The sequence below is a fragment of the Humulus lupulus genome, chromosome 8 (genome assembly GCF_963169125.1).
Source record: "Humulus lupulus chromosome 8, drHumLupu1.1, whole genome shotgun sequence".
Lineage (NCBI taxonomy): Eukaryota > Viridiplantae > Streptophyta > Magnoliopsida > Rosales > Cannabaceae > Humulus > Humulus lupulus.
The window spans coordinates 49,169,028-49,183,793 of record NC_084800.1 but is presented as its reverse complement, the minus strand read 5'-3'; the positions used below and the strand labels follow the sequence as shown (position 1 = coordinate 49,183,793).

The window sequence follows — 14,766 nt, the reverse complement described above, 5'->3', positions numbered from 1 at the left end:
TGGAAGTCTGAACTCAAACTTCGTATCACTAAGGATTCCGTATACTTTCTGCCTTTTTTTCATTACATTGATACTTAAGTCACAAACCTGATCAGTCCATTCACCCCACAAGTCAACAAATGTACAGTACAAAAAAATAAAAATAAAAAAAGGGGCTTTAAAAAAAACAGAGCACTGGTCACCACTCACCACCAGCCAAAGGCCCAAAGCCAATAAACCCCACCATTTTCCATCATTAATGCTACAACCTTATTTGGACAACCTTACAAGTAAATCCGTCAAAAGAAAGGGAAACATCTCCGCTATTCTGAACCTGAAAATGGAGAAGAGCTGCCTTCTGGCTTTTCTTCTCTTTCACATAACAATTTTCACAGAAGCTGCATTTGGTGTGAGCGGTGGAGTTGGTGTCGGTGTTGGTGTCAACATCGGCTCTGGTAACGGCGGCGTTGGTGTTGGCATTGGCAGCGGAGGCGGCGGCGGCGGAGGCGGTGGCGGTGGTGGTGGAGGTGGAGGTGGAGGTGGAGGTTTTTGGGTTGGAGGAGGTGGAACCTATGGCGAAACGCCATATGATTCTTCTTCGGCAGCGAAGCTAGAGAGAGCTTACACTGCTCTACAGGCATGGAAGTCTGCGATCACAGATGATCCATCTGGGGTTTTAAAGACTTGGGTGGGAACCGATGTGTGTTCTTACAAAGGAGTGTTTTGTGCAGATCCCCAACCTCAAATGGGAGCAACGCCTAACCCAGTGGTCGCCGGAATAGATCTCAACCATGCAAATCTCCAAGGGACTCTAGTCAAGGAGCTCTCTTTACTCAGTGATATCTCTCTTCTTCACCTAAACACCAACAGGTTTTCGGGCTCTGTTCCTGAAACTTTCAAGGACCTTACGTCCCTCCTAGAGTTGGACCTCAGTAACAACCAGTTTTCAGGTCCTTTTCCTAGTGTCACACTCGATATCCCAAATCTCATGTACTTAGACCTCAGATTCAATAAGTTCTCAGGTCCCATTCCTGAAAATCTCTTCATTGGAAGACTTGATGCCATCTTTCTAAACAACAACGAATTTGGAGGTGAGCTTCCACAAAGTTTGGGGAGCTCCCAAGCTTCAGTGATAAACTTAGCTAATAACAAGTTCAGTGGAGATATTCCCTTTAGCTTCGGATTCATGAGTGGTTCTAAACTGAAAGAGATTTTGTTTCTGAACAATCAGTTGACGGGTTGCATTCCTGAGGGAGTAGGGATATTCACAGACATTCAAGTTTTGGATGTGAGCTTCAATGCTCTGATGGGTCATTTGCCAGACACCATGTCTTGCCTTCAAGACATGGAAGTTCTCAACTTGGGCCATAACAAGCTCTCTGGGGTTCTTCCAGACCTGGTCTGTTCACTAAAAAGTCTCATGAATCTAACCGTTGCTTACAACTTCTTTTCTGGGTTCAGCCAGGAATGCAGCAAGCTGTTCTACAGGAATGTCGGGTTCGATTTCTCTTTGAATTGCATTCCAGGGAAATACATGCAGAGACCTCAACCGGAATGCTCTGTCATTCCCGGCGGCGGATTAAATTGCCTGAGGATTCCGGCTGCCGAGTCCCTTGTTTGTGGGGCAGCGTCTATAGGTACGGAGAACGTTACAAGCTCAGAGTCACCATGAGTGAGGGTGGAAAAAGAAAAGAAAAAAAAAGTGGTTGGATGGTTGTATTATTAATTATTAGCAATTATGATTTAGATCTTCCCCATTTATTTCTTTTCTCGAATAGGATATAGTACAGCTAAAAGCTCTGGTATCTGTCTTGAACAGATGAGATAGATCATACCCAGAAAGCTAAGCCAATTTTACTTTTTTTTTTATTATTTGTGTAGTGTTCAGATAAAATACTTTTAATCACATATTAACCAATAAAAAACTTGTAACTTTATTATTAAAAAAAAGTGAATTTATATGCTTATGTCACGTGATTTTCCATGTTATACCAATCTGATAATGTTGGTTAATATGGGTTCATATGTTTCCTGCTGGAAATATCATAAGCGTTTGTCGGCTTAGAATCACGGGAATGCATTGAATATTGTTCTTTTTTTTCCAAAGATTTTATAAAGCACAGAATCTTCCTTCACATGAGACCCAACAACGTCAATTTTTTCTGTCGTATTGTTTAAAGACCAATTTAGACTCTGCTGTTTTATCTTTTTCCAAGGTCTGCATGCTCAATTATAGCTATCTACGACAGAATAATCCTTGATCAAATTCTTATTTTCAATGTTGAGACCTTGATGTTACTTATTAAAGAATAATACTAACACAACTCACCAAATGACTACGCCATCATCACAGTTGTCAAGAGAATTATAACAAGCAATCAAATTACCCAATAGTCTTAAATTTGGTGATCTATTTTGTTCAGGCGATATAGTACATTGGATTCGGAAGTTTAAAGGATCTCTGGGCTATTGCAAAACCCAACAAGTCGCTCCATTGATCACCTGAACTCCCATGAATAGTGTAACCTTCATTTATTAAATCCGATCTCTTTTCAGATTTGTAGACAATGGCCGGTTTGCCTTGATCTGAAGGTCCCCTGTAGACAATGTTACTCAAAGAAATCAGCCAAACTGCCAAATATATATATATATATATTAAATTCTGTTGTACCATATTGTATTGATCCTTTAATAATCAACTATCTAGTGTTGTGTACCTTAAAAGCAACTTCTCCCAATTTTCGTAGCCTGCGGAAAGAAGGTTTTCGACCGTAGCATTCCTTTGATATTCACTCCGCCCAGTTAGAAGAAAAATTTTAATCCCCAACTGTTGTAGATCCTTGTACAAGCTCAAACTTTCTGGAATAGCAGGCGCCTCAGCCAAATTCACCCATTCATCAAAAGATTTCTCGTCAAAGGCCTCTGATCTGTTCAAGAAACAAAGTTTTGAGACCACAACGTTCTCAAATACTCATAAACAGCTTAAAGAAAGACATCGTGTGAAAAGAAATCTGCTTTAGGAAGAATAAATCAAACCCGAAACTTGCATTGTATATATTATTCACAATTACAGGACAAAGAAATCAACATACTTGAATTTTTTGGACAAGGAATAAATTTATCTTAAAATGAATTTCATGTATTGTATCATTATTGCAGTTTCATCATGATTTCGGGTCAAGCTAAAAGTCTACAATGGTCGATTGATAATCATGAAACCCGTTAGAAAGACTGATAACTATCAAGCATAGTGGATAAAAATTTGAATTCGCCGCCCTATAACAGAATAACCATCAAAGTCTAGAAATAAGACAAAGACCAAACGTACCCAATGTTTGAAAATTTCATATAAAACCAAATAGAAATTTAAAATCTAATTCTATTATTGTTGTATTCTAAGAAAGTTTCTAAAGTAGGAAAGCAAATACGTTACTTTGAATGGTTTATGCTCCTTCTATGTTGTTTTCCTTATTAGCATTAATGTTAAATGCACTCCTATTACAGAACTAGTGTATTAGCATTTCTTAGCAGTAAAAACAAAAGTTAGATCCAATAATCACTTAATCAATCATACTACTTCGGCCTCCTATGCGATATTTCATCGCGTCAAACTTCAAATGGTCCATTCAATCCACCAATGGCGTTTCAACCACATGCCTAACCTTCCTTGACCACAAATCACAAAAGCAACATTTTTCTTTTTTTTTTTTTAAGAATAATAATAAAATACTGTATTCAAGGAAAACTAAAAGCTGGAGATCGTTTCAGGCTTACCCAAACCCGTGTGCCTCGTAGTAGGGCAAATTCGTGAGAAGAGTCTCATCAATGTCGAAGACCCAAGCGTCCTTCCCATCTCCGGCGATCTCCAGAGACTTAGCAAACGTCAAGGAGTTACCAGCAACGACCTCCGAGTCGGACCTATACCGGTCACCAATCATGTAATCCTTCACGAAGCTCTGGCATCTCGTCGGAATCTTCGTCCAATAACCGGCGTCGTTCGTCTCGACGGAGAACCTCCAACTGTCGCAGTACAAAGCATTTTCGTCGGAGACTCGATTCTTCTTCGGCAAGATTTGGATAATACTTTGGGGAAAAGCGCTAGGGATTTGACCGATGAACAAGAGAAGGATTGTGAATACAACTCGACCGGATCCGGAGGCCATTGCCGGAAAACCGAGAAAAGTCTTCCCCGGAGAGCTTCCCGGCTTTCTCTCAGGTATGGAAAAGACCAAATGGAATGAGGAAAGGGAGGCAGAGACACAAACAGAAGACCTTTTCGGGTCCTTTTGTACAGAACAGTAATTTCATTCTATAAATGTCTTTTGTCATGATGAGTGGCCAAAAAATGCACGTTTTGTACAATTTCTAACGTGTATTTATAATCGAGGCCGTTGTTTTCTTAGCCTATCATCTCATCGGACGGCTAATCATTTTTTAAAAAGAAAAAAATGTTTTCTTTAATTTTATATTTTTATTTAAAAAAATTAGATAAAGCTGATCCATCAACCGGTCTATTCATTCATATATAAATACAGGTTCATGTTGAATATACGTATTTGTATCAGTCTATAAATACACAACAAGGAAATTACAAAAGGAATAAGCGGAATGGGAGAGTTGTACCGTTAGGAGACCATCCTATTCCTATTCATAGGTAAAGAATATACGTGTAGATACATAAGACAATCACAGTACGAAGATTTTGTAAATATTAACATAAAACATAATTATTTGTACATCATTCCAAATCGAATTAGAAATCAATTTATATTCATGTCAGACATTTCGCTCATATTAGAAGATAAATTTCATTTGGTTCAAAATTGTTCGAGGTTGTCAATATTTTAAAAAAATATGTAAAAAAAAATACGTTGGATTAAAAACTAAATACAAACTAGTTCAAACTTATACCACAAAATAATAGATTCAGCTAAGCTAGTTGCTGACAATATCACTAAACATCGAATGAATTTTCAATTTAGGTTGGGGAAATATAACACCGAAACTCATTTGAAACTCATTTGAATATCGGTTTCCATTACGCAGGTTTGAATTTCGAGTTTAGGTGGTGTTTGATAAAAATTTCAAATTTAAAAGATTAAGGTTAATGCACAACACAATTTTATTTATGCTAAATTTATAGCATAAAGGTTTATAAATTTGAACTCATCTAAGATTATAATAATAGTCTCTTAATTACATTCTTTTTATTTAAAGAAATGTTTTTTTTATTACAATTACGATGAGACTAATTACTTCAGTAAGCACTCAGTAAATTTGACTAACTGAGCTGCCTACGTATATTCTTTGTTGAATGATCAAGTCACTTGTAATTTTGAATGTGCTATTTTAGAAAGTAACTAGAAGAATTCTGGTGAATGATTATTTAGGAATCATGATAATTTTAGAAATTTACGAAATTACGGTAGATGACCATATCATGGAATTATTTGATGTTTTGAAAGTTATGAAAAATTCCAAGATGAATGAACTTTTATAGAATTTTGATAGTTGTGTTTGATATTCGAGGACTTTGGGAATTTGTGGTATTTGTGAGTGCATTTAACTTTAGCGACAAAGTTGACTTCGCATCCTTTCAAGGAATCAAGTCAAACGTATTTCATGAATTTTTATATCTTTAAGAATTTTATAAAGAAGTAAGTTGCTTAGAGATTTTAACCATTTAAGGTAGGGTTATGAGGTGAATGACCTTACTTAGAACTTGTGTTGAGGTGAATGACCTCTTTTAGAATTTTTGTTGAGGTGAATGATCTCGTCTAGAAAGTTTGAGGTGAATGATCTCATTGAGAAATTTTGGAAGTTTGTGACTATATCTAACATTAGAGTTTAGGTTGCCTACTTGTCATTTGAATGAATCAAGTTTCTCAGTTCAAAGATTTTGTATCATAGAGAACTTTGTAAAGAATTAACTTGCTTTGATATTTTGAGGTGAATGACCTCACTTTGGATTTTTGTTGAGGTGAATGATCTCGTTTGGATAGTTTGAGTTGAATGACGTCATTGAGAAATTTTGATTTTGTGATTGAATCTAACTTTAGCCATTAGGTTGCCTACTTATCCTTTGGAGGAATCAATAGTCAAAAGTAGTTCAAATTTTTTTTTTAGTGAATTTGTATTATTTTGAGACTTTGAGTTTGTTTTGAATTGAAACTCATTTTTAATCTCACTTGAATAAGTTTGGAGATTACAATTCTATTTTGATAAGAATTGTGAAATAAAATTCAAATTTACTTTAGACTTTGTGTCTTTATGAAAGTAATTTGAATCTTGTAATTTGGAACTTGACTCAATAATATTTAGGCCCTAATATTTAAGAGACATAATTTTGGTAAAAATATAATGATTTCTATTTTTAGTTTTTTTATTTTATTTTGTCACACTTAACTTTAATTGGAATATTTTCTTAATGTTTTACATTCTAATTCACTCTCATGTGCCATCTTTTTATAAACGAACATATATCATTAGTCTTGAGCCTAATTTTTGCTAAAATTGTTAATCTTATTAAAGAATGATGAGTAGAAAATAATAACAATCATATTCTACAACATCAATCACAATATATACATTCTCATAGAATATTGAGGCATGTCTTTAATGAAATTTGAGTTAGAAAATTACCTCCAACATCATCATTAATGGCTGCGCACTACCTGCCAAGAGAAGTCGAAAATAACAAGAGGAGCAAGGGGTGTCTATGAACATTACTCTCTTGAATTTCTCTCTAAACCATCCAACATATGCTAGGGTGTATCTCTCTTTTGTATGAACATAAATGGGCCTAGTGGGCCTTGATACATAAAGAGAGGGATAGTTAGATGTCTTGGCCCAATGGGCTGGCCGAAAGACGTTGAGAGTGTGTCCATGGGCCCTGAGCATATTAGTGTGTTATGTTCATCCCATTATGGCCCGATCATAATACCATGCATATAAATATACAGTTATCGTAATATGATAATGACACTGAGTAAGCAATGCTTAATTATGTCAATCTAGATAAAGTATTCTAACATTCTCCCACTTGGACTACATAATTACACAAAAAAGTGCTCACTGAAAATAGTGTCTATATGCAAGAATCTCAATGAACACAAAAGATTAAAAATTAGTAATGCATCATATTACATTGATAGGATATAAATATAACACATAACTAGATGTTGGAGATTCGTAAAGCATGGCGATAACTTTCAACGTGGATCCACTCGAAACACGATAGTGAGACTAAGCCATAAGCTCGCATCAACAAATGTGCATACACAATATCAAAGAGTGATCCAAAGTGTGCATATATTCAACAACAAATAACAATCATTAACATGTCCATCATTAGACGAAAAGTAACTCCCACTGACAAAATACATCTCGAGAACATAACAATCCAACTAAGAAATGTCTTCTTAGTACACACATTTAGGTAAGTCTTGTCAGTGTAGTCGTTGACATGTAATCTATAAGTGCGTGTCATAATGCTAATAGAGGACTCTACTACTTTCTCATCACAAATGGAACGTCATCAATACTATCTGAGTAACAAGACTTCTCAAGTTCCGAGAGAAAGATATTATGCGACATTTATCACATACGTTCAGTAAATTCATAATAGAGTCAGCAACTCTTAATCCTAAATCGAAATATCGCAGTTACACTATATAATCAATGTTCTCGTAACACGCCACTCTAACTTCCTCTACGAATGAGGATGATGTAAGTGTCCATACAACACATGATCACAAAATTACTTCTCTTACCAAGATACATCTATGTATGATAGATGAATTTGTAGTTATTCATTTGATTTGACACTTAATCACAAAATAGCTCCTCCTACCATCATGAATGCTTACTAATGGACTTTACTATCCATGCAGCCTGTCTAATCGGTATCACAAAAGAAAAATCAATTATTGTATGTCAATACATCCTTGGTACCATAAGGATGGTAACTTAAGTACTAATCTAGCACATCCGCAACAAAATATCACAAGGGGTGCGTGTACTTGAGTAAACACGAGGCTGTCTTTAATAAGCATATATGGGAAAATCTCAAATTTGATCTCTCGTCATCATCAATACGCGTGAGCTTTAGGCCTTTTATAATGCAACACATTTTAGACTATTCCAAGATTTTCAATGAAATTGAAACATTAATCTCAACAAAAAGTTAGTCGACGCAAACTATGAGACAATTCAGTCTACTGTTGATATCATCATGAAGAATCTAAATACTTAGATCATGAGAGGCTTCTCAAGGATTCTTCATTTGGTAGAGATTATCTAATAAGGATTTATTTGTCTCTTGAATAGAATAGTATCATTACTCCCACTGATCTATCACATAATATTGACTAACGTTAATGTTTCGAATTTACCCTATTCAGAATTTAATCGTCACTGTCTTGATGCATTTCCATACAATGGATTCAATCCATCGAACTCGGGTGTCTTATTTGTCCGTCACCATCTCAAGGCTTAATTGAGTCATGTGATATTCTTAAATAAGAAATTGGTTCTTACATCCTTGAGCATTGATTTCCAAGTCATCCTTAAATAATAGTACAAAATGAACAAGTTTCTTCTATTAGAATAGTGACTAGCCATAGACTTTAATTCACCTTAATTTGATTATCAAATAGTATGTTCTTAACATGAACTTCCATCAGAATAAAAATCTCAATTACCATGTAATTAAGCCTAAACTTTCATGCTTGAACATAGCTTGGAAATCGTGATATTATTATATCATCTGACTAATAAGGATTAAGAACTACTAATGACTCTCGATTAACAATTTAGAGGTATATGACATCAATCTTATTTCATGCTTAGAATTGCAATTCTGTAAAACTGTTTTGATCCTTTATATGAAGTTTCTTATCATATTCTGGCTAAGGATCAATAATAGTAACAGCGGAAGCTAAATTAAATAACAACTATAGAATATTTTGAACCCTCACTAACACCAGTATAAAACTCCAACTTGGACGGGTTTATTTAATTGTTATCAATGGTGGCTAGAAAAGACAGATGTATAAAACTTAACACTCTCAAAAGTAATCTTTGAAGTAATCACTTTCTCTTACACGATTAAACTTTGAGATTTCCAAACACAAGGTCCTATGTTGTCTCATAATTCTAAAACTTCCGAAAAATTCATAAAAACGAAACCATATTCAATCATAACCTATATGAGACTATTAGGAATGAATGACTTAATCTAAATCCCTTTTGAGAGCTTGACCCATATTTTCTCTTCAATACACCTAACATGGTTGTGAATATAGAATTATGTTTGTGATTATATTGGTCCGTACAAAATTCCAATGTCTCTCCCACTTGGACCAATATAATTAACAAACACCATACTAATCTCCGCTATCCAATAGGCAGTCATATAAAACATGTATAACATCATACCGATAGGATGCATATATTACACATGATTTGGCCCAGGAGATATTCAAATATAATAACAACCATTAACATGCATGTACTACAACAATTGAGACTATATATATATATATCTCGTTTTGTACTTGTCACTTCGTCAAACAATACATATAAGAAGTGATTGCATATCATTATGCATGTTTGGATTAATCGCTTTGGGTGTTTTCTATTTTGAAGCTTTCTAAAACACAAAAGCCTTTTTAAGCCTTAATGAGTCAAAACTTTGAGAAGACTGTGCCCAAGATAGCCATGCTAGAGAGATCTCATCAAAAAGTAATAATCATATTTTGCATCTCTCTCAAAACTTCTACATGGTATTATAGATCAATCATTATGGACAAACGAGTACCGAATCCATTATCACTAACTTTGACAGCCATTGGTGGTCATCTCACAATGAACATGTGTACTAATCTTGAATAAGTCAATGCCTAATTCTCTCTAATCTTTTTCACCTTTCCTCCAAAGTTGTGACTAAAACGACAATGTCACAATGTGGAAACTTTCTATCCCTTTAGACTTTAATAAATCAATATATCCCAAAGGGCATAGCTTAACTATCCTCAAAAGTCAGTAGCAGCAATGATATGATATTGAGTACACATGCATTATCCCATTAAATACAAATTCATCATGTTTACAGACATCCACAATTAACATGATTGTTACCTTAAAAATAGATAATGACCATCACACATCTATTGTCATATTCATAAAAAATTTGTCCACTTATGATCCATGTCATATCTTGAGCCTCAATTATAAGGAAGATCATAACAAATGATTCACTAGTTCCACCAAAACTATTTCAAAGAATAAAACCAAAATACTAGTCTTATGAACTCATCATTATTGTAAAATATAAGAATTTAACTTCAAATACCTCAGGAACTGCCTAAGCAATCTCATCTTCATAAAATCAATCATAGTAGGATCAATCGACACATATACACCTCACTATAGTCAATTGACACCCATCTCAATACTCCCACTGATTAAGGAGTATCTTGGCATCTTTTAAAAATCAACTATGACATCAAGGTTAATCAATTCTAAGGCCTAGTCCATTTTTCTAATGAGAGATCGATATGTCAAAAACATATGAATTATTGTCCCGTCCGAAAATCAAAATGGTAGAGAATTTAGGATTGCTTGAAGCTAAAAGAAATATCTAAGAGTAATAGCAATAAGCGTGTAAGAACAAAGATTATGCTATGTGCTCATTTCCTTAGCTTTCTCAATGATCTATTAGTAGAAATGATCATATCATGCTAGAGTCATTCTAACAAACCATATGACTCCTATGCAGGTAAAGACAACCACACCAAAAGGTCAAGTGTCACAACCAATTGCATCAATCTACTACTGACATGATAGAAAAATTGTGCATTTTTTTACATCTAATGTGCTTCTTTCACCATCTAAGCATCCTACCCAACAATAAAATCATCGACAGAATGAATAAATTGTTTGTATGGATCTTAGTATTTTGTGATTGACACGATAGAAAATAATAATAATAAATCACAATGTTCAATAATTGACATGCAAAATCTTACGATAGGTAAGCATAACACATTCAATGTATAATTTTAATCTCATAATCATCAAATGAGGTCAAATACGCATATTATCAAGGGTTTATACATTTTTGGACCCTGTGTTTTTTCCCATTACATGTTTGGACCCTGTGTTTTGACAAATTACTTTTTGGACCCTATGTTTTGTAAAATGGTTAAAATAGAACCCTAAACCCGATTTTGGTCAATGTTTTCTCAACTAAAATCACAAATAATTTACCAAACTAACAATTCAGAACAAAAATAAAATCATTCTGCTTAAAAACTGTGTTGTTATATTCAATTTTTTCTTCATTAAAATTGAGTTTAGGGTTCTATTTTAACCATTTTACAAAACATAGGGTCCAAAAAGTAATTTGTCAAAACACAGGGTCCAAACAGGTAATGGGAAAAAACACAGGGTCCAAAAAGGTATAAACCCTATTATCAATCTAACAAAATTTATTACCAAAATAAATTTAAAGCATTTAATAATAATCAACATAATTAATGCTTCAACAACAATCAATAATTTGTCACAAATTATCCATACTATGTGCCCAAAAAATAATGATTCACAAAATCACAAATGGCACATATAGCAAAATTATGGAAAGTAAATCAAGATTGACCTTGTATGATATTAAAATAATCAGTAAGATTCCAAAATTTGCTAGCTTAGACTCACGATAGGTGAGTACATAAGCTTTCAAATTTGTTACAACCTCACAATTTTCAATATCTACGAATATGAAATATTATTTTTACAAAAGTTATAATATTAAAATTATGAATATTTCATATACACAAGTAGAAATTTAATTAATAATTGTGAGAACATGCATGCTTGTAAGATTATGAAAATAATTATGTGAATTAATAATAAAAAAAAATTAAATTAAACTTTAGACCATAGTATATTCACACGATTAATCATAAACAAACATATTATAAGCCATGCATTTAATAAAATATTGTGATAACAATGCCAAAATTGAGAAATTAATTTTGGAGTAAAAAAATTGTCCCAAAAAATTTGAAATAATAATCATAACCCCAAAAACGTAATAAAATGACATGTAGTTTGGGATAAAACGACATGTAGTTTGACAGAAAACTACATGTCGTTTTGTCGCTAGGAAAACGACACATCGTTTTCTCACCCAGAAGTCGCACAAGTCGAGTTTTGACCCCCTAAAACTCTATTTTTGACGTCGTTTTGGGGGTTTTGCTCCAAATTTCATTTTCTATTGAACCATAACAATTATTTGGCTAAAACAAGCTTAAAAAACCATATCATCTCAAACTATTTTGAACTCAAAAAAGTTTGAAAAAACTCATTGAAATGGCCAAATATGTGTCCAATAATCATAAAAAATATCACCCACAAGTCACATTCATGATGTACAAACTCAATGTAACATTTATTTGAAAAAAAAACTATGCATTTCGAAATTTGGATTGATAGAATCAACAAAAAACCCAAAAATCCGAAAAAATAGTCAAAATATTAAAAAAAAAAACTATTTTGACAACCCCAAATTCTTATGAATTGGCTCTATACCAATTGTTAAACTTATTAAAGAAGGATGAGTAGAAAACAATAACAATCATATTCTACAACATCAATCACAATATATACATTCTCATAGAATATTGAGGCATGCCTTTAATGAAATTTGAGTTAGAAAATGACCTCCAACATCATCATTCATGGGGCGGTTAATGACTGCGTACTACCTGCCAAGAGAAGCCAAAAATAACAAGAGGAGCAAGGGGTGTCTATGAACACTACTCTCTTGAATTTATCTCTAAACCATACACACCACACCAACATATGCTAGGGTATATCTCTCTTTTGTATGAACATAAATGGGCCTAGTGGGCCTTGATACATAAAGAGAGGGAGAGTTAGATGTCTTGGCCCAATGAGCTGGCCGAAAGACGTTAAGAGTGTGTCCATGGGCTCCGAGCATATTAGTATGTTATGTCCATCCCATTATGGCTCGATCATAATACTATGCATATAAATATACAGTTATCGTAATATGATAATGACACTGAGTAAGCAAAGTATTCTAACAAAAATAAGTTCACGCTCTTCCCAATTTCTTTTGTTTGAGGCTTTGTAATTGGGGCTTTTCACTTTTGCCGTGTCCTTCCACATTTTTTTATCTTATCTTTCATATGCATATATATTTTTTTTTCATTTTCATATATAAAAAAGTATTTAGATAACATCATTCTTTTGTTTTAACGGTTTCTTTTGCTAATTTTAGCGGAATATCTAAATATTTAATGTAATATACTTTTTAAAAAATTAAAAATATATATTTATTAATTATATATTAATATAAATTTAGATATTATAAAATATCATTATTATAACTAGATATTTATTAATTATATTAATATAAATTCAAATGTTATAAAATATTATTATTATAATAATATATAATACATAACTAGATATTTAATAATTAAAAAATATGTATTTATTAATTATATTAATATAAATTTAAATATTATAAAATATTATTATTGTAACTAGATATTTATTAATTGTATTGATATATATAAATTCAAATGTTATAAAATATTATTATTATAATAATATATAATATAAAATTAGATATTTAATAATTATATTAATATAAAATCATATGTTATAAATTTATTATCATAATAATAATATATAATATATAATTCTAATTTTTATAAAATTTTGCTAGAATAAATTATATTTAGTAGTAATTATATTAATATAAATTTAAATATTATAAATATTATTATTATAATAATAATATTTAATGCAAAATAATATATTTAATAATTATATTAATATAAATTCACATGTTATAAAATATTATTAATAATAATATATAATACATAATAAATACATTATATATAAGTGTCACATGTATACAAATAGTATGATTGTGTAACTAAATAAGAAATTAGAATAACATTTATCTTCTATAAAAAATAAACAAGTTTTTTCTCCCATCATTGAGGTGTGATTTGAATAATATTATGAATATTTTTTTTTACTTTAAATAAGGCCATTGGTGATCTAAACAACTATAGTATTATTTAAAAAAAAACATAAACAATTTATGTCATTCTTTTATATATAATATTTTTTATTTATTTAAAATGTATATTATAATCATAAAAACTTAATAAAAATAATTAGTAAATTTTCTAAATAAAATTAAGCAAATGTGTATTGTATTTACTTTCACCTAATATGTATATAAACTTGTGGTTAGTGATCTTTTCAATATCTTAACTTTATTATTACATTTTTTTTTATTCCGAATCACTCTCAATATCTTAACTTTATTATTAATTTTTTTTATTCTTAATCACTTAGAACACTTTCAATGGAGGAGGTAAAATGTCTAATTCTTTATAATATAGAGAAAAAATTATTAAATAGTCTTCCAATGGATGATGTAAAATTATATTTTTTTACCTAAATGAATAGTATTTCTCTATATACAGTGTGTTATCCCCATTTCCTGCATGGGCTCGGGGCCTTCGTCTTGGCCCACTGTCAGAGGGCCAGCTCAGCACGTGGGCCCGGCCCAAGGTCTCTTAGTATGGAGAATGCCCAAGACGAGGGGTATGGACCGAGGACTCAAGGCTGGGCCCATCAGAGGGGTCTGGGACGTCCCTCCGGGTCCGTCCTCAGCGAGGATAGTCCGGGCGATGTCCAGAGCGCTCGGACCATCGCAGCCTACGCGTCCTGGTC

The 14,766-nt window shown here is 32.6% G+C and overlaps 2 protein-coding genes across 2 annotated transcripts; one reads left to right on the top strand and one right to left on the bottom strand.

Moving 5' to 3' along the window:
* Positions 1 to 248: 248 nt before the first annotated feature.
* LOC133797138 (leucine-rich repeat extensin-like protein 4) lies at positions 249 to 1,951 on the top strand. The gene has a single exon (XM_062234947.1). It carries the CDS (start codon positions 320 to 322, stop codon positions 1,649 to 1,651), a length of 1,332 nt encoding a protein of 443 aa, XP_062090931.1. The 5' UTR covers positions 249 to 319; the 3' UTR covers positions 1,652 to 1,951.
* Positions 1,952 to 2,236: 285 nt separating this feature from the next.
* On the bottom strand, positions 2,237 to 4,289 carry LOC133797139 (acid phosphatase 1-like). The gene is made up of 3 exons (XM_062234948.1): positions 3,754 to 4,289; positions 2,697 to 2,906; positions 2,237 to 2,576 (listed from the first exon to the last, which is right to left on the bottom strand). Exons 1-3 carry the CDS (start codon positions 4,140 to 4,142, stop codon positions 2,399 to 2,401), a joined length of 777 nt encoding a protein of 258 aa, XP_062090932.1. The 5' UTR covers positions 4,143 to 4,289; the 3' UTR covers positions 2,237 to 2,398.
* Between the last annotated feature and the right edge of the window lie 10,477 nt (positions 4,290 to 14,766).